The following is a 25,649-nucleotide window of genomic DNA, read 5'->3' on the forward strand; positions in this document are numbered from 1 at the left end:
TTGACTCATAGCAACCACAATACCAACATGCAAAATAAAAAAAAAAAAAAAAACGTTGTGAACTTATGCAGCAGCCTAATATGTTTTTATGGTTTGGTATTTTTGTTGTAGGAGTGCGGTACATGTGTTCATGTGCATAACTGTGTATTTCTTGTTTGCCGAAATTGGTGTTAACGAATTTTTTTTATGAATTTTTGGCTTTTGTTAGTGATTGGTAATTATGTTGGACTGTGATTGTTAGGTAACATGAAGTTTGTTTTACTTTTAATGGCGACGTTAGGTTTGTGATATTATTTTCATGGGCGAGGTTTAGTTTTGTGGCACTGTGGACTTTGTTTTAGCTGTATAGGTCAACGAAGTGTTGGATACTGAATTCTTATGCCGGATCACAGATTTAGTTTAGCTATATAGGTAAAATAAACTTTCTAATACCTGTTCTGGGTGCTGGAGCTACATGTGAGTTCGTGGTATTGTGAACGTAGTTTGAGCTTGCCACCTTCATTTGGGAGACCGTTTGTGGTTTACATGTATTTTACGGCTCCTGTCCCTCTAGTTAAGGACAGATAGGCGTCCGGGCGTCCTGTATGTTAGCGGAATGACGTGATCAGTGGAGAGAGATATTAAATGCATATTTCAAGTACTGTAATATGCTAATTTTTATCAGCTGTCATCGGCAAAATTAGTGGAATTTTCCATCGTAATGGGGTGCTGCCTGAGCGTTAGCCAGGGGCGTCTGAGACCCGTCAAGAGCTTCCTGTTGCCTCCAACGTGGTGTTTCCGGAGCGAGCTGGAGCAGCTCCTCAAGCATCCTGACAACCAAGACGGCGAGAGCCTGGGGCCTGCTTTAGCTGTATGACAGCCGAAGCGTTGGCGGTTTTATTACATTTTTGACGTGGACACAAAAAAGAATTTTTATTGAAGTGGACGCTGGTGCCACAGAAGTCTATGTTCTTATTGGTTTTTTTGTAATGCTTCAACTGTTTTGTATGAATATCCGTTGATAATAAACCGTACAAATTTATAATGGAATGATATTCAACTTTATACATTTAAACAAATGTACGAACATTAGAAAGCTATACAAAGAAAACTTATTTCTATGTATGTCATTTTGCAACTGTGTAGCACTTCGTTTTGCTGCCATTTTGATCAACAAGCATCGTGTCAGACTACTTTGATCCATTAACTGATTTCTCTTACGACCAACATTCGTCGTTTCTTTTTAGTACTGGTAATCTGTAAACTGATAATGTCTGGCTTTCGAATTTACTGAACACTAATGACACAGCCGGCTGGTTCAACTGGCTCTGAGCACTATGGGACTGAACTTCTGAGGTCATCAGTCCCCTAGAACTTAGAACTACTTAAACCTAACTAACCTAAGGACATCACACACATCCATGCCCGAGGCAGGATTCAAACCTGCGACCGTAGCGGTCGCGCGGTTCCAGACTGTAGCGCCTAGAACCGCTCGGCCACTCCGCCGCCGACACAGCCGGATTTTTGACTTTGTTCAGCTTTCATTTCTCAGTAAGAATTCGTTTTTGGCTTGAAATTGCAACGTAATTCTAACAACTTTCACAGTAATTTCCTAATGTTAACTGTAGAGTAATTCTGCCTGACGCAACTTGGGTTTAACTTTGCTTTACCCTGTGATGGTTCAGCACTTTCTGTGCTTTCTATAGTGAGTTTTTGTTTATCGCTCAGTCTCACATGACGCTATCAGTTATTTTTGTGCTTGTAGTTCTATATCGATCACACATTCTACGGCTTGTCATAGTTTATCATGCTGTCGTCTTGCTTCCTGTTGTTTTACTTGTTTACACTTACTTTCTTCTGCGTTTTACTTTTAACTGTTATACATTTTATTTATTTAATCACAAAATACAAGGTTCCTACCAGCTCAAGCGATATCCAAAGACTGATTACTTTCTGTAATTTTAATTGAACTGTGGTGGGTCCTTTACATTCATCACTATCTTCTGTGGAACAAACTAATCTAGCACGTGACCTACAGTATTTCTAAACTTCGGTCGTAGAGCGCCCGCTTTCTACTTTACAATACTGGATGTCTGGTATTGGCTGCATAAGCACTTAACGAGTTTTTTGTCAATCTGTTAAGGAGACATAGCGTCCTGTCTTTCTTAACCTTTCGTTTAACAATAGTGATCAATGATGCACTTATATTTTCTGATAGCTGATTCCTTTCTCTATTTTCACTGAACTGAGCGATGTCTGGACATGTTCGTCTGTACAGCCTATGTTATATAAGTGTCGGTATGATAAAAGAGGTGACGAAAAAGGGAAATACAGTTGTGTTTTGTAGGAGACAGTCGATTACGTTCTCAACATAGAAGCCATTTGTGTCTCCATAGTACAGAGACAAACCAGAACAGCAGTAATGTAAAGCATCAGTTTAACACATTTACTGCCGGATCTGAATTACCCAGGGTTATGTACCGGACCAGGGCCTTTTTCAGGTGCGTATAACTGTTAGACACATGGCCTGCGAAGTTAATTTCTTCAGCATCATTCCCGCTAAGCTATGTCTGTACGAATTATGCACAAACTTTAATAATAAATCAAGATTCCTTTCAGCATTTCAGACGAATGCATTTTTTTGGAAGAATAGTACAAAAATAAAATAAATTTTGAATATTTAATACCTCAACAGGCTGGTTTACACATTCACAGCAGATGTGACAGCGAATTTGAATCAAGTAATAGGTTATATGCTTTACAAGTGTGAATAAAGAAAAAAAACATGCCAAATATATGAAGTTATTATTCGGACAACCCTTCCAGTTTGTGATGATTTGCTTTGATTTCTTTTCATAACTTCAGCTCGACCAAATTTTTTAAGTATCTTCAGTAACATGATGTGCACCTGTTCCTGTTGCTGCCGGTTTCTCGCTTGACATTGTTCCGTGAACTTGATATTCCTCGTGTTCCTGGTGACTTACATCTTCCGGATTTCCAGTTTTATCAACACAAATGCAACTCTCTCTCGAAATTCACTTACGTGCATGTTTTTATCAGTTCCTTGCTTGTAGATACCTTGAGCATTGACCACTGGCATATTTGTGCGGAGCTCCAATGCAGTTCTGCGATAACAATTCACTCATTTCGTAAAGCTAAGGCATGAGATGCCATTTGATCTGAAACATCTATGACGGATTTTGTAGCCCGTGGATGGCGTTTTGGTTGCTCCTTTTTTCAGGTGCTTGCTACCATTTCTTGAACTTCCTTCGTGGTCAGAAACAAGACGTCTTTCTTGTCTTCCAATTTTCCTACAACAGCATTTGTGTTACTGTGCATAGGTAACATTTCATCTTTCCTGACCTTTCCTTTTACTATTATCGTTGGGTTCTACATTTTGTTATGTCTTAATGTATCAACGAGTTGGGCTGAATGTATGTTCAGCTTACGGGCTAAGGCAACGCTTGTGTAGTAATTGACGACGTACAGAGTGCGTCCGACACTCGACAATGGACCCATCAACTCCATCACCACACGAGAAGACACTTCATGATCTTTGGGATCAATATCCTTAGCAGCATACATTTTTGATTGCCAGCTGAACACACAGCTTGAATAGCTTGAGACCATGTTTATTTAGTTTCCCTGAAATATACTGGCGGAACTCCAGCCTTCCTATAAAAGGCACTATAGTTTCATTAGTGTACACTTTCTCATCAGGGCGATACAATTCGTGAAATATGCAGTTTATTAGATCAGCTGATAGTAAAAATATGTACAGTTTGCCTTTTATTGTGTCAATATTGACTGAAAAACGTAGCATACTCAAACGAACCTCAAACCTGTTGCAGGACAAAGCCTTATTTAGTTCGATGTGAGGTCTGCCAGTTATGCAAAACACCGTTTTTTCTCAGTGCCCAAACATGTTTCGGCACCACTGTGCCATCACCAGTGGGAGCTGCAAATCAAAATGATGAGTACTTATTTAGTTCATTTTTGTACGGAAAATTCTTTGATCAACAGTTTTGGAGCTTAGGTTTTCGGACCAACCCACAAAACGAATCCAGAACCACGAAGCATTTCTTCATTAATTGTGTCCATCCATTGTTGCAGACTGCCGTGTTCTGTATAGTTGGTAACAGAATTCGCGGGGCCAGTTGCCTCGTCATTATTTTGAACTGCACTAGATTACTGTCTGTTAACGCAGCATGACATGCAAGCAGACGGGGTGCTAGCAACATATTGTCTATAGATCTGAAGTCGAAAAAACAATCCTAACATTGTGAGATTGTTTTAGATGAAGTGGAAGGCTATATCGCTGCTGATTTATCTCTTACGTTTATCTGCTGTGTTCAAAAAACTAAAGAAAAAACGCTATTCACTATGCACTGTACTAATACAAATGAACTACAGCTAATCACAGAAATGTTAGCAAAAAACTCTCTTTTAATAAAGGAAAATATCGTAAATTGTCACGAATTAGGAGGATGATACCCCCTTTCGGCTTCGAAACGTTTCGTGTCTACGTTCAGTTTGCAGCCTTACTGAAGTAGCGTTACGGGACTGCCACAAAAGTATGCAAATGTAGCAGTAGACATAGATACATAATAAAATCTTGTTAACAAATCATTTCGTGCCACAATTAAGTCAATACAATTGGCAGAAGCAGAAAAATCTGGCATTAACAAGTATACAATTCAGCAAGTTTTTCACCTTTATGTCTACAGGATACAGAATCAAGGCAACGACAAAACTTACATGGGAGATATACTCTTAGGGTCTCTTTACTGATTGTCGGTCAGCCTGCCAGCGTCTCTTTCACCGAAGAGGTAAAAATCCAGTCTTTCGTTTGAGGGGCGAACACCTTACCACAACAACAGCATACAACAGCCTCAAATAGCACTCCCTGCTTGTCCTAATGATGACTAAGAAAAAGATACTGCAGCGTGAATAGCGAAGGATTCTTCAGTACTTGGAAAAAGCATACTGGACTCAAAACCATAAATTAGTTACCCCTTTGTGAACCCTTAAGTGAGAATAATTCAGAATATTTAATCTAAATGACAGGAATATATAGCGAATGAATCTTTCAGTTTAAAATGCGTATTAATTCATAAATGCTTCTCCTCTTGTGCCCTTTTAACACTTTTCGTAAATGGTACGGATCGTTCTGTGTAATGCCTAGGAATCGTATAGAATGCCTAGGAAAAGTATGTAACATTTTCACAAAAAACTTACATTTGATAGTTTGTCTAAAACCACCGGGAATTCTATACATTACCTAGGGTTTCTATAGAGTACCAGGATTTCACACAATGCCAGTAACATAAAACCATACTGCTACATTTGCGTTCTTCCTTGGTAGTCCCGTAACTTTGCTTCAGTATCGCTGAACGTAGACATTTAACGTTTCGAAGCCGAAAGCGAGTATTATCCTGCTAATTCTTGACACTTTGGGATACTGTGTTTTATTAAAGGAGCCTTTTTGGTAGCGTTGTAATTACATAATTTGTATTAGTACAATGCATAGTAATTAGGGTTTTGCACTTAGTTTATTGAACACAGCAGATGAGCAGAAGAGATGAATAAATCAGCGCAATATAGCCTCGCACATTATCTAAAACAGTTCAAATGCCTCTAAGCACTATGGGACTTAACATATGAGGTCATCAGTCCCACAGATTTAGAACTACTTAAACGTAACTAACCCAAGGACATCACACACATCCATGTCCGAGGCAGGAGTCGAACCTGCGACCGAAGCAGAAGCGCGGTTCCGGACTGAAGCGCCTAGAACTGCTCGGCCACAGCGACCGGCTCTCAAACAGTCTCACAATGGTTGGATGGTATTTTTCGACTTCATGTCTCCAGGCAATAATTATGTTGGTAGCACCTTTGTCTCCTTGCATGTTGTGCTGCGTTAAGAGACAGTTAAGCTGTGTGGTTCAGTATAACGACAAGGCGAGGGGTCTCGCGAATTCTGTCACCGACTGTACATTTATCACTGACGATACAAAATGTGTGTGAATTGCTAAGGGATCAAACTGCTGAGGTCATTGGTCCTTAGACTTACACACTACTTAAACTAACTTATTCTAACTTATGCTAAGAACAACACACACACCCATGCTCGATGAAGGACTCGAACGTCCTGACAGTACAGTCAATAATTTGTTGCTCGGCAAAACGATTCCTGTCGGTGAAAATTATTTCAAAACTGGTTCATCAAATAAACAATCGATTAAAATTCAGTTCATCACATCGTCCAGTCGTTTTTGTCTTCATATTAGCAGCAAATCCCTCATTACAAGTTGTGATAAAGTCATTCATATTTCCAGTTACATCATGCCAAGTAACTTAGGAAAGATATCAGGGAGGCATATTTTATGAATCCTCAACAGTTGGTGTTTTTCTTTTCCTCAGTCACCTGCATCAGAATCGTCGGAACCACGATCGGAACTCTCAGGACAGCATTCAGGATCGCTATCAAACACTTCGCCAAACAAACTAACTCACTGTCACTGAATTCGCTTTTCTCATCCAACCAACCCGGAATTGTCTTCGTGTCGGATATTGTCACAAACTTACAAAAAACAAGCTTAGCCTTCACCGAAACATGACTTCAAACACACATTACTTGTAGCATTGTTGCCGCGCGAGTGACCGCGGGTGTAACCAGAGGTTGTAAACGCAAGGAAACAGTTGACTGCATGGCAGACTACCAGAGTCAACTGTCACACTCTCCGTCAACGAATTTCGGAACCTATCCAGGAGGCCATGGTAACTGTATATACATTTGAATTCAATGGCTCTCTGTGTACGAATTATAAACACGGCCCGGAATATGTGTATCAATTTGATGCACATGGCCTTCCAAGGAAGTGATCTTATGTACGAATCCGATACACGTAGAAGCCAACGTATTTTGTGTCGTACAGCGTAGCAGAGCTCCAAGGAAACAGGTCTCTTATGTAAACACAGCTACTTTTTCCCTGTCTCCTTCCACGCGTAATTATCTGTTATATCAAACGGAAAAATACCACGGGAATCACAGGGAGAATTAAATTCTGTCTGAACCATCACTTACAACAGCTCTCTGAAGGTCTACAGCCCAGCGCACAGAGCTATAGTTCACGAGACTGGGAGTTAAGCCAGATTCGAATAGTATCAACGTGCGGGACTAACGATTATTCCTCTAAACCCGACAAACTGGTAGTGGCTGACAAACGTTTTGCTCACAATCCACTTAGGCGAAAATGGAGAGATCGTATGTTTGTCTCAACACACAATACAACACTCGAACAGGAAAACTTTAAATTAAACATTTCCTCAATCTTCTGTATCTGGAACCAGGTAAATGATAACAGTTCTGTCACCAATCAGCGCAAACTCCAGGAAGGACCCTTTGTTGAGAAACCTGCCTGTCAAGGGTACCAGTACAGATACCATGAGAGTGCTTTATATGAATCTCTCGCAGTTAAGTGAGCGTTCGCCGAAAGATTGGTATGAACATCGCAGAGCGACATTTGGCAGATCCAAATGGAAGTGGTTTATAGCTGCCTCCCTCCTACATGCGAACCAGCTCATCCAGGCAGATTAAGGGGACCTCCTAATATGACAATCTTAGCAGGGGGACCCCGATGTGTAGATTTATTGGGATAGGAGATTAAATGCAGTTAATCGAATAATCGTAATTAAATCAATAATTTATTATCGATCTACTGATAATTCTTCCACGTTAATTAATTTTACATAATCGCTTATGTTTACGATTAGTTAATTGAATATAACCCTTATTTGAACAAGCTCTTTCCGATTTACAAGCCGGCCGCGGTGGTCTCGCGGTTAAGGCGCTCAGTCCGGAACCGCGCGACTGCTACGGTCGCAGGTTCGAATCCTGCCTCGGGCATGGATGTGTGTGATGTCCTTAGGTTAGTTAGGTTTAAGTAGTTCTAAGTTCTAGGGGACTGATGACCACAGTCCCATAGTGCTCAGAGCCATTTTGAACCGATTTACAAGCCGTGTCATTCAAAATGAAGCCGCTTGTAAACGGAGAAGAGTTTATTCAGGCACATTACCACGATGGACTCCGAGGGCTCGGAACCAGTATTTCCCTGGAATCTGTAAGTAGCTTAACAAGTAAAATGTAAGGTACAAAAAAGCTTTCGCATGGGCCCTTCTTCACTTGTCCATGGTACATCACCTACTGGGGACAACATCAAGACACAGAAAACGACCTCTGCCCGCTGCAATAAACTCATCGGTGGCGCAACGTCTCCTTTTCTGCCTTTGATTTATTAATTAATTGTGTAACTTACTGATGTGCAATGGTTTTTTGATGTCATAACATTCGTTTTTGTGTCTTGCATTTCATTTGTTAAATTACTACGTAATGTGCTGAGGAGCGCCACCCATTATCAGTTGGCAGCATTGTCGCTGGAATTCAAGTTTTATCTCGTCGTATACTCTCCTCACATTTTATTACTTTCGTTTGTTGAACTCTTCTACCGAAAGTTGACCTGCCAAAATTAATTTGTTTATTGTTCTCTTTTATTTTAATATGATAAATTCTATGTTGTAGTTGTGCATACAGTGGGATCCTGTAGCAGATGCACATTTTTCAAAATTTTTTTAATTTTAAACAACAGCATCACGAAACACACTGTAGTCTGAATGACTAAGTATCTGATTTTACAACATGTCTTACAGTCTGTAGCGATATTTTGTGATGTTTTCTTTGTCATTTTCTGCTTATTTTTATAGTGTGCATATTTTAAGTAGGTAGCACTTTGTGTGAACAATATTTTTTCTGTCTGTTTTACATCCGAAGGTGATTGCTAGAAAAACTGAAACCAGTCATATAATTTTAAAACTCGCGATCTAGAAAAATAAAAGTTGTATTGAAAATTAAGATCGCTTTTGTACTTTCTTGACCACGCCATTTCAGTTTTTCTTTTTTTGTTTTTAAGTGTGTTGGGTGCTGACTTGCTGTCTGCAGTTTTATTACGGAAAGAAATCCGACCGTCCTCTAGTAGGCTTACTCATCGTGTAATGTCGGCACAATGCGAAATATTTTGTGTGGACTTTGTTCTTATACCAAGTAACCGAAGAACTCAGCGGTGATAATAACGTGACGGATACATAACAGGAAGCAATGTAATACCAAGTGAATATTTGTTGTCTAGAAAGTTAATGGATACAGGTATCTCCGTACCAGAATGCAAATGTCTCAAAGAGTATCTGCAACAAAAATACCACAGACGCTTTCAGATCGTTGAGAAGACCAAAATGTTGGCACTGTGCACGATTCGTGATCCTCCCTACAAGCATTTCTGTTTTCCAAAATCCCTTGGCAGGTACTACTGCCTTTAACAGGTTAAATGGCATTGTGCAGAAGAAGCAGACACAGAAAGTAGCCAAGCCGAAGAATCACAAGTACCACTACCGGTTACTACAGAAGACGATCGTTGGATCATTCCAAAGTATCAGTACAGCAGGGACAGAGCTGCACCACAGCAATAGCAGTTAGGGCAGAATTCAGTATGTGAACTTCTATTCTGTTTGCATCAACCTGTAATCAACGGAAAATAATCTCCTCTGCAGTTCTGGAAAGTCAATAAGGCAGTATATCCAATTTTGCACGGCGTTGGTCATAAACATCCGGGAATAGTGCCATCCTCTGCTCCTTCTCAAAGTCTGTTTTCTAAGACAGGGAAACCGCAACAGTTCGCTGTTCGAGACTCAGTAGAAATAGGTTACGTAAATTAACGTTCCTTAGTCCATTTACTGAAAAATTTGGATGCTTGTAAGCATGTTCAGTACAGTACATGTGTTAAAAATAACGATACTAGTAAACTTTACTCGGTAATAAATGTTAAATAGGTACGTATTTCTGTTGAAAATAAAGAAGGTAGTAATTATGTACACTCCTGGAAATTGAAATAAGAACACCGTGAATTCATTGTCCCAGGAAGGGGAAACTTTATTGACACATTCCTGCGGTCAGATACATCACATGATCACACTGACAGAACCACAGGCACATAGACACAGGCAACAGAGCATGCACAATGTCGGCACTAGTACAGTGTATATCCACCTTTCGCAGCAATGCAGGCTGCTATTCTCCCATGGAGACGATCGTAGAGATGCTGGATGTAGTCCTGTGGAACGGCTTGCCATGCCATTTCCACCTGGCGCCTCAGTTGGACCAGCGTTCGTGCTGGACGTGCAGACCGCGTGAGACGACGCTTCATCCAGTCCCAAACATGCTCAATGGGGGACAGATCCGGAGATCTTGCTGGCCAGGGTAGTTGACTTACACCTTCTAGAGCACGTTGGGTGGCACGGGATACATGCGGAAGTGCATTGTCCTGTTGGAACAGCAAGTTCCCTTGCCGGTCTAGGAATGGTAGAACGATGGGTTCGATGACGGTTTCGATGTACCGTGCACTATTCAGTGTCCCCTCGACGATCACCAGTGGTGTACGGCCAGTGTAGGAGATCGCTCCCCACACCATGATGCCGGGTGTTGGCCCTGTGTGCCTCGGTCGTATGCAGTCCTGATTGTGGCGCTCACCTGCACGGCGCCAAACACGCATACGACCATCATTGGCACCAAGGCAGAAGCGACTCTCATTGCTGAAGACGACGTCTCCATTCGTCCCTCCATTCACGCCTGTCGCGACACCACTGGAGGCGGGCTGCACGATGTTGGGGCGTGAGCGGAAGACGGCGTAACGGTGTGTGGGACCGTAGCCCAGCTTCATGGAGACGGTTGCGAATGGTCCTCGCCGATACCCCAGGAGCAACAGTGTCCTTAATTTGCTGGGAAGTGGCGGTGCGGTCCCCTACGGCACTGCGTAGGATCCTACGGTCTTGGCGTGCATCCGTGCGTCGCTGCGGTCCGGTCCCAGGTCGACGGGCACGTGCACCTTCCGCCGACCACTGGCGACAACATCGATGTACTGTGGAGACCTCACGCCCCACGTGTTGAGCAATTCGGCGGTACGTCCACCCGGCCTCCCGCATGCCCACTATACGCCCTCGCTCAGAGTCCGTCAACTGCACATACGGTTCACGTCCACGCTGTCGCGGCATGCTACCAGTGTTAAAGACTGCGATGGAGCTCCGTATGCCACGGCAAACTGGCTGACACTGACGGCGGCGGTGCACAAATGCTGCGCAGCTAGCGCCATTCGACGGCCAACACCGCGGTTCCTGGTGTGTCCGCTGTGCCGTGCGTGTGATCATTGCTTGTACAGCCCTCTCGCAGTGTCCGGAGCAAGTATGGTGGGTCTGACACACCGGTGTCAATGTGTTCTTTTTCCCATTTCCAGGAGTGTATTTCACAGTTGGGTGCGGAAAGAGAAATGTAACTGTGATACCATCTTTTTTTGTACAACTAAACTTTTTTTGTAAAAAATATAATTTTTGGGGAATGCTTTGTAGATCTAAAAGACTATCAAAACAATTAATCAAATAATTGGTTATTAGAAGCCAACTAATGATTGATTAATTGATTTTCTTAAATAATAGAAAAGGCAAGACATTTACTCAATTGCCCATCCCCAAGTTTCATTCATCTAACCGAAAAGGGTTTCTTCCTTTGCACACTATGACCCTTTTCCTGGTGCTGTGTGAGAGTTCTGTCTTAAGTGTACGCATCTGTTAATGAAAAGAAAAAAAGTTAAATAGTATGGCATGACCGGCTGGGAGACCCCGGAAGGCAGGTTCAACCACCTAATTGTAAAGATTATCTTTATCCTTCACGTACAATGGTACCTTTACCTCGCAAAGTATTAGAGCTGTGTGCATAAGTGTATTTTTTAAGTATGGGGGACTACAATGTGTGCATGTGAAATGCAGCGTCATGTTATTGTTGGAGATGATGAGAGAAGGGAGAGTGAAAACCGGTACCGGCACATAGCGTACTCCTCTCGAAAGGCACCAAGGGCGCGGCCGAACTAAACGTCCCTATACGGTGGACAGATCACCATAGACAGTGTCACGTGCCTTCAATTCATGAGACACTGTGGAGAGGTTTGGAATGTAATCCAGGACATTGGCGCAAAGACTGGCCACCAGAAACTTTACGCCATTAGCTCTCCTCCCCTTGCCGGCCAAATACAGGCAGTGAAAATTTCATTCACCATCAGGATTTGAGCCGGCTTACTTCTGAATCGAGCCCCACCGCACTACGGGAACTGCCGAGCTTAACACTTCCGACCGATGGGTGATCAATCGCAACACATGTCCTGACTCCATGAGACACTCCAGAGAGTTTTGGAATTTAATCCCGACATTGGTGCAAAGTTCATCAGTAACCTTACGCTGCCACCGCTCCCCCTTTCTAGCCCAACACTGGAGTTAAATTTTTTCTCGCCATTCGATCATCTTTTTTCACCACGGCGACGAGCGCCACTTGACTGGTGTGCGTTAGTGGCCTCGGTTATGGAGGAGGGTAAGAAGACCCCAGTTTAATGCAGGTCACCAACTGGAAGCAGTTAATTCCATAAATTATCTGGAAGTAGGCATTAGGAGTGATTTAAAATGGAATGACCATATAAAATGCAGATGCCAGACTGAGATTCATTGGAAGAATCCTAAGGAAATGCATTCCGAAAACAAAGGAAGTAGGTTACAGTACACTTGTTCGCCCACTGCTTGAATACTGCTCACCGGTGTGGGATGCGTACCAGATAGGTTTGATAGAAGAGATAGAGAAGGTCTAATGGAGAGCAGCGCGCTTCGTTACTGGATCATTTAGTAATCGCGAAAGCTTTACGGAGATGATAGATAAACTCCAGTGGAAGACTCTGCAAGAGAGACGCTCAGTATCTCGGTACGGGCTTTTGTTGAAGTTTCGAGAACATACCTTCACCGAGGAGTCCTATGTATATCTCGTGTAGAGACCATGACGATAAAATCAGAGAGATTAGAGCCCACACAGCGGCATACCGACAATCTTTCTTTCCACGAACATTACGAGACTGGAATAGAAGGGAGAATCGATAAAGGTACTCAAGGTACCCTCCACCACACACCGTCAGGTGGCTTGCGGAGTATGGATGTAGTTGTAGATGAATCAGTACCGTGGTAAAACTCGGCCTTTTCCGTATACGAAAACAGTTAGGCGTACGTCGTATAAGCTAAGAGCGAATTGCTATGACAGAGTCAGGATGATTCTCAGAACAATTGGTATTGTAGTGTAATGTGTTCCCAGTTAGCCATTGAAGGACACGTATAAACCATAGCGAAAGGTTAAAACTCTGATCTAGGAGCTACAAGCGTCGTTGGACACCTGTTCTTTTTTGTATACTCATGTGCAGAAGAAAACAGAACACCTTGAACGACTAGAAGTAGGACGCTCATTTTCACAGGATATGCACATTAGTATGTTCTGCCGAAATGATTAGCAGTTCAGTTACCTCGGTTGAGCATGTGTGCTGTTGCGTAGCATGCTCAGGGGCCGCCACGGGCCCTGATAACTTGTCGCATGCGTGACAGTACTCGTATCAACGCGTATAACGCGCGAATGGCGTCCTGTGGTGTAGCTAACCATGCTGCATTCACCTGGTTCCGAAGTTCCTCTGTGGTGGTTGGCATTGGCCCAGAGCGCTCCACCTATCGTTTCACCATACCCCACACATTTTCGATTGACGACAAGTCTGGCGATCTGGTGGGCCAGGGCAAAAGGCTGACATCCTGTGGCACCAAGAAGGCACGTGTTCGTGGAGCAACATGTGGTCGAGCACTGTCTTGCTGAAGAATGGCGTCTGGGGTGTGGTGCAGAAAGGATGTCATTCGCGTGCGTCACACTAGTCATCGTACCATGGACCCGCACCAACTGTAATTGTGATTGTATCCAACAGCATCCCACACCATAAGACCTTGAGATCGCGCTCTATATCTTATGCGAATGGAGTCACTGTGATGCCGCTCTGCAGACACCCCTGTCTGCAGCAAACCAAAAGTCGGCCATCATTTTCAAAGAAACACGACCCGGATTCGTCCGAAAACACTATCTGATGCCATTCCTATCCCCAGTGACGTCGTTTCATACACCGTTGCCGTCTAGGATGTTTCTACATACTTGTCAAAGGTAGTCGGAGAAGTGGACGACGCGCTGGTCATGTCACAATAAACGGCGACGGACTGTCACCCCTGATAGTGTAACATGGGTTACACTGTTCCACTGTTGCACCAGAGCAGAGGTGGACGCAGCTTTGTGCTGCAATGCCATTCGGATGAGATGTCGATGTTCTTTCGTGAACCATTCTGCACACACCCGTTGCACTGGCGAAACACTTTGCCCCACACGAACAGTAATTTCCCGGATGAACACATCACATTCTCTCATGCCAATAGTGCGCCCTCTCTCAAACTCATTGACTTGACAGTGCGATTCTCGCATACGTCTGCGAGGCATCCTGCACGTCTGCTCAAGTCGCACTGATCCATTATTTGCGGTTCCTAGCGACAACGAGAGCCGCCGGCGCATTTTATCGGTAGGTGGTGTTGCGCCGCGGTATCAGTGTTGACCTTCAATCTCCAGGCAGACATGGTTCAAATGCTAATCATTTCTGAAGGATCATACTAACGTACACGTCCTGTGAATATGAACGTCCTATCTCTAGTCGTTCAAGGTGTTCTGTCATTTTACTGAGCATGAGTGTATATATTTATTTCTGTGTGGGTAAGGCGCGGTTCACACTGAAGCGATGCGGTATGCGATATGATACGCGATACGATGCAGAAGCAACGCGAATCGGTGGAGTGCATAGAACTGCAATGGAAGCGACTTAGCTGGGACTTCAGCGGTACGACGCCGACGCGTATCCCTATCGTATAGATCGGCGCAACACGTTGTGCTGGTCGTTCCACACAACTCGCATCGCACTATACGCAGGGAGTGAAATTTAACTAAAAAATTATTTTTTGTAGATGAAGCAAACCTACACCCGTTTCTGTAATTAGTTTCTCGCGTAAAAGAAATAAAAACCACTGTTTTGGAATTCGAGCGCCTTCTTTACTACGCAGTCTTCCTCATTCGATTTTGAGGTAACTATCCAGTAAAAAAAAATTTTTACCGCATCTTATAGCCACATATCTCAGCTTGATAGTGAACTGGTTTTCTTTCCGTTATTGCCCGCAGCTATTGCGACAGTTCAAAGTAAAGTACTGCATCCTGCATATTTTGAAAAGTTTGCAGTACTCACTGGCCACTTTACGCTTGGTGCATTTTATGGTTTCATTACTAAAACATCGAAATTGTTTTTAACGCTGGATGGAAAGCCGTACCTCTTTCTGGTCTCGAGTAAATACGCGGTACATTTGCCGTTTGGCCGCCACGACCTGAATCGCGCCATACTCGATGCTGCGACGGCGTGCCGTACTGCGCCGAGCTGCCCCGTGTCGCTGCCATATCGCATATCCTATGTCCCCAACGGGAAGAGCACTTCGTTGGCTCCCCTGTATATCCCGGCGGCCTCACTGTACTCTAGCCGATTCAGCCACGCCATTTCCGACACTGCTTGTCAGCAAGTAGATAAACGATTATTTTAAAAAATAATTTTCGAGAACATTTGTCTTGAGGAACAGCGGCTTTTTTATTACTTTAAAATGAGCATACACAGTCTCGATCGCAAGAAACTTCTTTTCTTATGTTACTCGTTTCGACCTGTTTTAGACCACTTCATACCTCATACCATGTGGCAGTGAACGGAGCAGGCTTTACGACTCCACGAGTCGTAACTCCTGCTCCATTCACTACCACCACCTACCGTCATGGTATGAGGTCTGAAGATAGTCTAAAACAGACCGAAACCAGTAAACTCACAAAAAAAGAAAGAAAGTACTTGCGGTCCTGATTGTTAATGTTCTTCTTGGAATAGTATTTAAAAAGATGTTTGTGGCGATCATTGTTGTGTACGTTACTCCAGACGTTAGATTAGGCTTCACCTGTAATAATATTGGGTAACGATGTCAATATCTCACAACAGAGCGTTGTCTCCCCTGTTGAACACACAGCTCTAGTGCATTTTCACATTCATCACTTCTAATATTGTAACTGTCATCCTCACTTCTGATTGTTCCTCCAAGTATTACACCTTGGCCACAGGGTTGAGTGTGTCTCGCCATATGGCATTATATATTTTAATTCTATGACCAGATATCCTCCACACCGTCGCAGTGTCAGTTAAGACAGGGGAGGAAAGTGGAGAGCACCGTGTGTTTGAAAATCGTGTTAACTTTGTTACTGTATTTTAACAGTTTGTATATCATGTTTTTTGATACTGGATTTGCAAACGAACTCAACATTTACGTAATAGTGTGGGGGAGCAGCCTCAAAATCAAATTATGCTGTCTGGTCTACCAGACGTATGGTCGTCAATGCAGTATACTGATTTGACCTGGGTTTTGTCACTTAACTCTTTCGTAAGCCAAAGTGCTGCACATTAAGCATTACCAACAGGTCAATTGCTGGCACCACTACCACTGGTGCAATACACTTACACGATAAGCACTCATCACCTCCAACGAGAAAATATCGGATATTATCCAGTGATGTTTCCTGAGTATGTTGGTGTAAGGGTCCTGTGGTCCCCTGTGTCCCGTGGCAGAGTATCGGCAGTTAATTTGATTTATTATACTTATTCAATGACCCAACACAGCTAATGCACAACAGTGAGGTTAAGGCACATCATTGTTGAGTAAGGGCTGTCAACATATAGAGCAGGAAAAATACACTCCTGGAAATGGAAAAAAGAACACATTGACACCGGTGTGTCAGACCCACCATACTTGCTCCGGACACTGCGAGAGGGCTGTACAAGCAATGATCAAACGCACGGCACAGCGGGCACACCAGGAACCGCGGTGTTGGCCGTCGAATGGCGCTAGCTGCGCAGCATTTGTGCACCGCCGCCGTCAGTGTCAGCCAGTTTGCCGTGGCATACGGAGCTCCATCGCAGTCTTTAACACTGGTAGCATGCCGCGACAGCGTGGACGTGAACCGTATGTGCAGTTGACGGACTTTGAGCGAGGGCGTATGGTGGGCATGCGGGAGGCCGGGTGGACGTACCGTCGAATTGCTCAACACGTGGGGCGTGAGGTCTCCACAGTACATCGATGTTGTCGCCAGTGGTCGGCGGAAGGTGCACGTGCCCGTCGACCTGGGCCCGGACCGCAGCGACGCACGGATGCACGCCAAGACCGTAGGATCCTACGCAGTGCCGTAGGGGACCGCACCGCCACTTCCCAGCAAATTAGGGACACTGTTGCTCCTGGGGTATCGGCGAGAACCATTCGCAACCGTCTCCATGAAGCTGGGTTACGGTCCCTCACACCGTTAGGCCGTCTTCCGCTCACGCCCCAACATCGTGCAGCCCGCCTCCAGTGGTGTCGCGACAGGCGTGAATGGAGGGACGAATGGAGACGTGTCGTCTTCAGCGATGAGAGTCGCTTCTGCCTTGGTGCCAATGATGGTCGTATGCGTGTTTGGCGCCGTGCAGGTGAGCGCCACAATCAGGACTGCATACGACCGAGGCACACAGGGCCAACACCCGGCATCATGGTGTGGGGAGCGATCTCCTACACTGGCCGTACACCACTGGTGATCGTCGAGGGGACACTGAATAGTGCACGGTACATCGAAACCGTCATCGAACCCATCGTTCTACCATTCCTAGACCGGCAAGGGAACTTGCTGTTCCAACAGGACAATGCACGTCCGCATGTATCCCGTGCCACCCAAAGTGCTCTAGAAGGTGTAAGTCAACTACCCTGGCCAGCAAGATCTCCGGATCTGTCCCCCATTGAGCACGTTTGGGACTGGATGAAGCGTCGTCTCACGCGGTCTGCACGTCCAGCACGAACGCTGGTCCAACTGAGGCGCCAGGTGGAAATGGCATGGCAAGCCGTTCCACAGGACTACATCCAGCATCTCTACGATCGTCTCCATGGGAGAATAGCAGCCTGCATTGCTGCGAAAGGTGGACATACACTGTACTAGTGCCGACATTGTGCATGCTCTGTTGCCTGTGTCTATGTGCCTGTGGGTCTGTCAGTGTGATCATGTGATGTATCTGACCCCAGGAATGTGTCAATAAAGTTTCCCCTTCCTGGGACAATGAATTCACGGTGTTCTTATTTCAATTTCCAGGAGTGTATCTTTAACTGTCGAATGATCCTCGTGCATAACATGCATAACAGTGATGTTACTCTTTGCTAGCGCTGCTCATTATGGAGCGTGACGGTGTTTAGTTTGAGGGAATGTATGCGATGTTACAGGCGAATACGGCAGTGCCACCGCCCTACTCTTCTGCGGGCAGCCTGGACGGCTTGACGTCGGCGTCGGGTCCCGCGGGGGCGGCGGATATGGCGGGCGTTCCTGTGACGGTCAGCCCTGAGGCGGACCGGCGCGCCCCCTCCGCCTCCTCCTCCGCCACCGCCTCCGACGTGAGCAGCCTGGCGGGGTCCGGCTCTCCGGGATCGCCGCCGCGCGCCACCAGCCCCACGCTGGAGCCGCTGGCCAAGGCGCGCGGCCTGCAGCCTCCCGCGCCGCCCCCGACGCCGCCGGCGCCGCCCCCGCCGCCCCAGCTGTCGCGGCCGCGCCGCCTCCTGCCCCCGCGCGCCGTGCCGGGCCGCCGCTGGCTGTCGCGCTCCGCCCCCACTACACCGTCGGCGCCGCCGCCCGACGGCAGCCCGCTGCTGGCAGAGCCGCCCTCCGACGAGGAACTGGACGCCACCGTCTGAGCGTCAGACGCCGTGCCTTAACCGACAATCGACTGCTCATGTGCTCTAGTGCCCTTTTCCCTTACATAGCGTTACCGATTCGTAACATTACCCAACTACCGGCGTTCACCAGTACGTTATAAACCGACAAGTCTAATCGTATGTGTCATATGATCATACACTGAATAAAATGAAATGACGCCAGCGCAAGTTTACTCGTCTTTACGAGGGAAGTCATAAAGTTAAATAATTAATTTTTTATTTATTTTTGTCAACGTATGTCTACAGTCAAGGTACACAACGATATCGGCATTGCACAGCACGCTACCGTAGCACACTGCTAAAAAAAAGGCTATTCTAGTGGTGTGCTACACTATTCTGGCGCGGGGTTTCAGTGTGTATCAAGACAGCAGACATGATGTATCTCCAAAGAAAAGCATATTAATTACGAAACCTTAATTTTCTAAGGTGAAAACACTTTGCGACTATTTCTCGTACTTCTCTTCCTCTCTGTCTTACTAATACGCTAGAACTCAACACACACACACACACACACACACACACACACACACGGAGAAAGAGAGAGAGAGAGGGGCAGGGGAGAGAGAGGGAAGTAAAACGAGAAGAGATAAACAGGGAGTAGGCAGGTGTATTTCAGGCAAAGACCATCCCGTGCAAGAGAATCACATCTGCTTGCATTTCATTGTGTGTTCTTGCCCGTCTCGTTTACGCAGGGACGAATAGGTCGCTTGTGACACACTCCATTGCCTTAGCGCACTGTTGTCACTCCGGCACCTAGCTGTTATCATCAAATCTAGAGCTCCCGAACTTATCCTAGAAGGTTGCATAAACACAAATATTTTGCGTCTCCAGTTTGATGTTTCGTGGTTACCATTGCTGTCCATTGAAATGGACGTCACTGGTTTGGTTCTCGGTGTCTAGTTCTGATTTTTCTTTCGTAGAATAATCTGCCTTATAAAAAGAAGCGAGGAGTGAGTTGCATAAATAAGCAGCGGCACTGAGACCTAATTCCGATGAATTACATGAGGCTGTGAACCATCCGACATGTATTTGTATAGCGACTTTCTCATTCTTAATGAATTCTTATAGCGTGTAATGTTTGGAACACATTCGAGCACCCCCTTACATGTAAAGTTTGAGAAACACGTGTCAACAAACTGCATATAAACTACATTACCATTTACAGATCCATCTGGATCAAGTTCAGCAACTAAGTTATTTATTTTCACTAACCCTATACCGCAAACGATCGTTTTCATTAGGTGTAATCACGAGCTGTTTCTCGAGAGCGGTACAATGCTTTTATATACATAGTTTCTAACTAGAACAGTTCTCCTAACATGTATTCATTCCAAGACCAGAATACCGAATGGACCGGAGGTGAATACGCACAAACGAGGAAAACAAAAGTACATTAATATGTGCTTCAAAAACAGAGCTGACGTGAATGCGTGTCGTGCACGATTATAACGAAATTACTGACAAGTCAGGAAGGGAAATAGGGAAGGAGAGGTAAGCACTAGATTGGAAGGGAGGAAGTGGAAGGAGCAAAAATTCCAGAAGTCAGTGGAGTAGAAAAGATGGAATATGTGGTGGCTTCTCCAGAGGGGTAAAAAAAAAGTGTGTGAATTCCTAAGGGACCAAACTGCTGAGGTCATCGGTCCCTAGACTTACACACTATTTAAACTAACGTACAGTGAGAACAACAGACGCACCCATGCCCGAGGAAGGACTCGAACCTCCGGCGGGAAGGGCCGCGCAATCAGTGACATAGTGCCAGAGGAGGTATTGAAATGAATGCGTAATGATCGGTTAAATTTTCTCACGTGGAGAGCAGTTGCACTCATTTGTCGTCAGACCAGAAGAATATTACAAGGTTTTTCTCTTTTGCAAACTGCAGATTGCGTGTGGTTAGGGTTCCTAGTCAAACGTGTACCCTGCTCAACTTAACGCTGTCGACCCTACACAATGGAAACAATAGTAATCTTTGGTTCTAGCTTACGCTCTTTGGACGTGACACAATGGAAACAAAGGTATTGTGAAGGGTTGATTGAGTGTTTCTGCTACATCTGTATCATCTAACACATTTTTCAAACAGTACATCTTCCTCTCACTCAGTTTATTACTCAAAAATCGTCCAACATATTATACTACGACTGCAGTTCCGTGATGTGAAACTCTTACTACAACTCGTGAATAGTTAATTAATTGAATCACTTTTGAATGTTGACTTTGTAGTATAAGAACGGCCTATTAATGCTGCGTTCTAAATGTCAATTTTTTTACTTATTATTTGTGAAACTGTTATATTTTTGTATGATCTAATCTAATTGTAAAAGGAAATGTTACTGACAGAATCTGCGACATGCAATATTCACTTTTGAGCACTCAGTCCCATAAGCTTTGTGCTAAAACATATGTCGTGATGTGTCTTCTATGCTGGAAGAGATGGTTCCCGAAGGATGCCAACGATGGGTCCTGTATTGCCAGCAACATGGCGGCGGATCCTTGATGAGCGTGTAGCTCCTTTCATGGTGACCTTTTATGGGAAGAATTAAAGAAGAAATAGCAATTCGTCGTTTTGAGTTGTAAATTATTATTGTTCACTTTGTTTTTTCGACACCAGCTGTTAATATACTAAACTGGTGCCGACTACACAACCTTCATTAATCGTAAAAGACATTTTGTGAGCCCCGATATCACTTCTGCACGTGTTTCGTTATTTTACTTTTAATACTCGTGTCTTCATTACACGCTCGATATTCTATCTCAAACCTTAATTTTAAAAATACTCTGCTCTCACTCGCACGTCATCCGCCGCCGGGTGCATCTACTTAGTCGCACAATGTGATCATGTGAATAGCACGCGGGGGTTGACAGCGACAAACAATGAGCCTTTCATGTGGTCGTCGGAGAAGTACAGTACTCTTCTGGATATTTCCTTTTCTTTACTTTTATAATCAAACTGATACATCAAAGGGACATTGAGTTGACGGGGGAATTTAGATTCTCATTTACATATAAAGAATTTTAATTGTCTGTGCATTAATAAAAAATGTTAGGTGACATCTGAGATCTCCGACGATATTGACACCTTACAACATTTCGGGTGTCTAGTTCCAGTTCCACATATAAACGCGTATAAAATTTTAAAAATACACTATCACATATTCCGCGATACAGGACAAGCGCTAATTATGGCATAGTTCGTACATCTGTTGATTGTGCTCCGTCACTGAAACCAATAACTATTCTTCGACTCCTTCAATCAAGACGGGAAAGCCATCGCTGCATTTCTCCAGTACAACATGTTACATACTAAAAGTGCTTACACGGTTACAATATCTGCAGACTACTAATTCCGAATTATTTTTTCGGGTATGTCTCGTTCCACGTTACCATAAGTTTGACAGTGCTGTTGCGGTGTGACCTGTGCGACTTGGAACGACACTTACCATTCTCAAGTGAGAATCATAGTACTCTGTTTGTGCCGCGTATTCATCTATACACTGCTTTTTTAAAACACAGATGTACAAAAGTGTTGCTTCTGCTTTAGGCTGAGTGGGAAAACTCGATGCTGTGCAGTTCAGGAGCTCATTCCTGCAGCAGCGGTTACACAGTGGGAGATAATGGGTCTTTACATAATGCTCCGTGTAGCTGACATGCCTCATCTACATTACGTGTTTACTACAAATTACAATGCATAGTTGTTAAATAGCGCTTTAAGTGCGACTTTTTGAGTCATCCCTATTCTCACTGGTTAGATGTGGCCAGCCACGAATTATTCGCCTGTGCCAAGCTTTTCATCTCAGAGCAGCAATTGCTACCAACGTCCTCAGTTATTTGCTGAGTGTATTCCAGTCTCTGTTTTCCTCTACAGTTTTTACCTTCTACAGCTCCCTGCAGAAACATGGAAGTTATTCCCTGTTTTAACCGATATCCTGGTATCCTGTACCTTCTTCTTCTTAGCGTTTTCCATACATTCCTTTCCTCGTCGTACCTCCGGAGAACCTCTTCATTCATTACTTTATCAGTCCACCTAGTTTTCAATATTCTTCTGTAACACCACATCTTAAATACTTCTGTTCTTTTCTACTTTTCCCACAGTCCACGTTTCACTGCCATACAATGCTGTGCTCCAAACGTACGTCTCACAGTTTTTTTTCCTCAAACTCAGAACGTGTTTAATACTAGTTGACTTTTCTTCGCCAGGAATTCCCTTTTTGCTAGCGGTAGTCTGCTTTTTCTGTCCTCCTTGCTCGGTTCGTCATCGGTTATCTTGCTGCCTAGGTAGCAGAATTTCTTGATTTCATCTATTTCGTGATTCCCAGACGTGATGTTGTTTTTCGATTTTCTCATTTCTGCTACTTCTAATTACTTTCGTCTTCCTTCGGATTACTCACAGTCCATATTATTTACTCGTTGGACTGTTCATTCCATTCAGAAGATATTGTAATTCTCCTTCACTTCCACTGAGGATAGTAATTTCATCAGTGAATCTTATCATAGGTATCCTTCCACTTTGTATTTTAAACCCATTCCTGAACCTTTCTCTTAATTCCGTGATTGCTTCTTCGACGTATAGATTAAACAGTAGGAACGAAAGAGTATGTCCCCGTCTTAAACTCATTTTAATCCGAGCACTTCATTCTTCGACTCTCACTCTTATATTCACTCTCGGTTCTTGTACATATTGCACATTACTCGTCTTTCCCTATAGCTTACCCCTACTTTTCTGAGAATTTCGAACAGCTTGCAGCATTTTAAAATGTCGAACGCTCTTTCCAGGTCGCCAAATCCTATGAACATGTCTTGATTTTTTTCAGTCTTGCTTCCATTATCAACCGCAAGGTCAGAATTGCCGCTGTGGTGCCTTTACCTTTACTAAAGCCAAACTGATCGTCATCTAACACGTCCTAAATTTTCTTTTCCATTCTTCTGTATAATATTCAGGTCAGAATCTTGGATGCATAAGCTGTTAAGCTGATTGTGCTATAATCCTCGCACTTGTCGGTTCTTGGAGTCTTCGGAATTGTATGGATGATATTTTTCCAAAGGTGATATGGTATAGCGTCAGACTCATACATCTACACACCAACGTAAATAGTGATGCAATGAAATTGTGATGCAATGTTGTGTATTCTTTCTGCGTTATTCGATCGTAAGTCATCCGAAGCTCTTTTAAATTCTGATTCTAATACTGTATCCCCTATGTCTTCTATATGAATCCTGTTTCTTCTCCTATCGCGTCATAGAGGCCTTCAACGTACTCCTTCCACCTGTCTGCTCTTTTCTCTGCATTTAACAACGGAATTCCCATTGCACTCTTAATGTTACCACCCTTGCTTTTAATTTCACCGAGCATTCTTTCGAGTTTTCTATCTGCTGAGTCTATCCTTACGATGATTGTTTGGATTTCATCACATTCTTCCTGCACCCATTTCGCCTTAACGTCCCTGCACTTCTAGTTTATTTCATATCTAAGTGACTTGTATTTCTGTAATCCTGGATCCCTGAATATTTTTGTAATCCCTTCTTTCATCGATCGACTCAAGTATTTCTTGTGGTACCCTTGGTTTCTTCGCAGTTACCTTCTTTCGACCTATGTTTTTCTCTCCGTCTTCTGTAATTACACTTTTTAGAGATGTTCTTTGCTCTTCAACTGAGCTGCCTGCTGAGCTATTCATTATTGCACTATCTACAGCCTTAGAGGACTTCAAGCGTATCTCTTCCTTCCTTAGTACTTCTGTATTTCACTTCTTCGCATATTGATTTTTCCAGACTTATCTGTTTAATTTCAGCCTAATCTTCATCAATACTAAATTGTGATCCAAGTCTATATCTGCTCCTGGGTACACCTTACAATCCAATATCTGATTTCGGAATTTCTGTTAACCATGATGTAAGATAAATGAAATCTTCCTGCATTTCCCGGCCTTTTCCAAGTATACCTCTCCATCTTGTGATTCTTGAATAGGGTACTCGCTATTACTAGCTGAACTTTAATGTAGAACTCAATTAGTCTTTCTCCTCTTCCATTCCTAATACAAAGACATATCCTCCCCTAACCCTTTCTTCTACTCCTTCTTCTACATCTGGATTCCAGTCCCCCATGCTAACCGATTTTCATCTCTCTATACGTACTGAAGTTCAGTATTTTCATATACTTTGCGTATCTCTTCATCTGCGGCTTACGACGTCAGAGTGTACACCTGAACTATTGTTTTCGGTGATCGTTTGCTGCCGATTCTGATGAGAACAATCCTATCACTAAATTGACCACAGTAACACACTATGTACCCGGACTTCCTATTCATAACGAATCCTACTCCCGTTATATCATTTTCTGCTGCTGTTGATATTATCCTATACTCGTCTGACCGAAAATACTTGTCTTCTTTCCATTTCACTTCACTGACCCACCACTATATGTTGACTCAGCCTTAGCATTTCCCTTTTTAGATACTATAGTTTCCCTACCACGTTCAAACTTTCAATATTCCACGCCCCTACTCGTAGAGCATTATCCTTTCGTTTGTTATTCAATATGTTTCTCATGGTCTCCTCTCTCTTGGCAGTCCCCTCCCGGAGATCCGAAAGTGGGACTGTTACAGAGTCGTTTACCAATTGTGATAACATCAAAACACTTTTTCAGTTAATAACTATTAAACTACATCTTCCTGTTGCTCGCCTTGCCGTCCGATGAAACAGACCAAGACACTGTCTCGTATGACTTGTCAACATGTAACTTGTTTGAGTAATGATTTTCAGTAGACCTCATCCTTTAATTATTTTGTCTGCTAGCTTACTTCTTACTTTTTCTGGCCTGTTAATTTTCAACACCCTTTCACAGCGAAATACTGCAGATGTCTCAAATTCCACCTCTTCCTGTGTCCTGCAGTCAATATTTT

General features: G+C 43.8%; 1 protein-coding gene across 1 annotated transcript in view; it reads left to right on the forward strand.

The window, feature by feature from the left end:
* Positions 1-18,501, forward strand: part of LOC126474526 (uncharacterized) — a gene marked incomplete at its 3' end in the record, with an annotated part of 152,876 nt that extends 134,375 nt beyond the window's left edge. The window contains exon 6 of the mRNA XM_050101996.1: positions 18,274-18,501. Coding sequence (XP_049957953.1) covers positions 18,274-18,501 — 228 coding nt within the window. The remainder of the gene's footprint in view (positions 1-18,273) is intronic.
* Positions 18,502-25,649: the final 7,148 nt, after the last annotated feature.

This window comes from Schistocerca serialis, chromosome 4 (assembly GCF_023864345.2).
Source record: "Schistocerca serialis cubense isolate TAMUIC-IGC-003099 chromosome 4, iqSchSeri2.2, whole genome shotgun sequence".
In the NCBI taxonomy this organism is placed as follows: Eukaryota; Metazoa; Arthropoda; class Insecta; order Orthoptera; family Acrididae; genus Schistocerca; species Schistocerca serialis.